At 64.6% G+C, this 1,168-nt stretch overlaps 1 protein-coding gene across 1 annotated transcript in view; it reads left to right on the plus strand.

Moving 5' to 3' along the window:
- Window positions 1-1,056, plus strand: part of VDBG_03855 (conserved hypothetical protein) — a gene marked incomplete at both ends in the record, with an annotated part of 1,995 nt that extends 939 nt beyond the window's left edge. Inside the window, 2 exons of the mRNA XM_003005856.1 lie at window positions 85-382; window positions 442-1,056. Coding sequence (XP_003005902.1) covers window positions 85-382; window positions 442-1,056 — 913 coding nt within the window. The remainder of the gene's footprint in view (window positions 1-84; window positions 383-441) is intronic.
- Window positions 1,057-1,168: the final 112 nt, after the last annotated feature.

A 1,168-nucleotide genomic window follows, 5' to 3' on the forward strand; every position in this document is an offset into this window, starting at 1 on the left:
CACCAGCCGCCGCCGCAGCTTCTCCGACTACCCCTCGCCATCACATGATGTGGAGCAGTCTCGTAGCAACTTTCCGCCGGGCAGGCCTGGAGCAACGCCACGACGTCACAGCCAGACGAAGCACTCGAGCTCGGATGCGCCGTCTGATTCGGATGGCGGGAACGCGAGCCCGGATACCAAACGTCGGCCGCAGAGCCACGAATCGATGCGCCCCCCGCCCACCATTCGCCGCATGGCTCCCAAGAACTCACAGGTCCCTCCATCACCGGCCGTCACCGCGACAGCACAAAATCTCCATCCTCACCGAGCCGAGACGAGAGCAGATGAGACGCGCAAGCGCACGCTACCCATCCCAGAGGTTATCAGGGACAAGTTTGACAAGGTCACCTCTTTTCTTTGCTTTTGTAGTCGATCGCCCGATCGGCACCGTTTGCGGGTCAGGTCGGCGGAGCGACTTGTGAACGAGACCGCGAGCGTGAACGGGAACGCGAGCGCGAGCGAGAAAGGGAACGCGAACTGTTAGCTGCACGTAGGAAGCGTGATCAGATGGCGCGCGCCAACGGGGGCGTCCGGGCTCAGTCGCAGCTTGGTCTGATAAAAGATTCCGATGAGTCGGACGCCGCCTCTGACGAGAGCGCCGTCGAGAGGCGCCGACGCCAGCGGCTTCGAGAGAATCGTGACAGGGAACGGGACGAGTATCAACGCGACCGCGAGAGGGCTGACCGTGTCCGCGAACGCGAGAGAGAGCGGGAGCGAGACCCCGGCAGAGATCGCGGCCGCGAGAAGGAATGGGAACGGCAGCGCGAACGCGAGCGGGAAGACGAGCGTGAGATGCGTAAGCGGGCCGCCGCGGTACATCCCGCGCCCCGAGGCCCAGCGCCGGACCAAGCAGCCACGCCGACGTTGATCGCATGCGGGATGAGCTATGGGACCCTCGCGACCGGGGATTTCAGGGACGACAGGAAAAGGTGGAACGAGCGAGAGCGGGCCCGTGGAGCCCCAATGACTGGGTTGTGTGGGGGCGGCGATACCCCCCTGAGCCTGCCTGAAAGCTGAGCTTCCCAGCCCGCCTCCCCCCGGCTGGGGGTCCCGCCGGCCGAGGCATCCACGGATGACTCTCCCCCGAGAGAGGATTTATGCCCCTTTGATCTTAGCAACTTCTTCCCCC

This window comes from Verticillium alfalfae, genomic scaffold (genome assembly GCF_000150825.1).
Source record: "Verticillium alfalfae VaMs.102 supercont1.4 genomic scaffold, whole genome shotgun sequence".
In the NCBI taxonomy this organism is placed as follows: domain Eukaryota; kingdom Fungi; phylum Ascomycota; class Sordariomycetes; order Glomerellales; family Plectosphaerellaceae; genus Verticillium; species Verticillium alfalfae.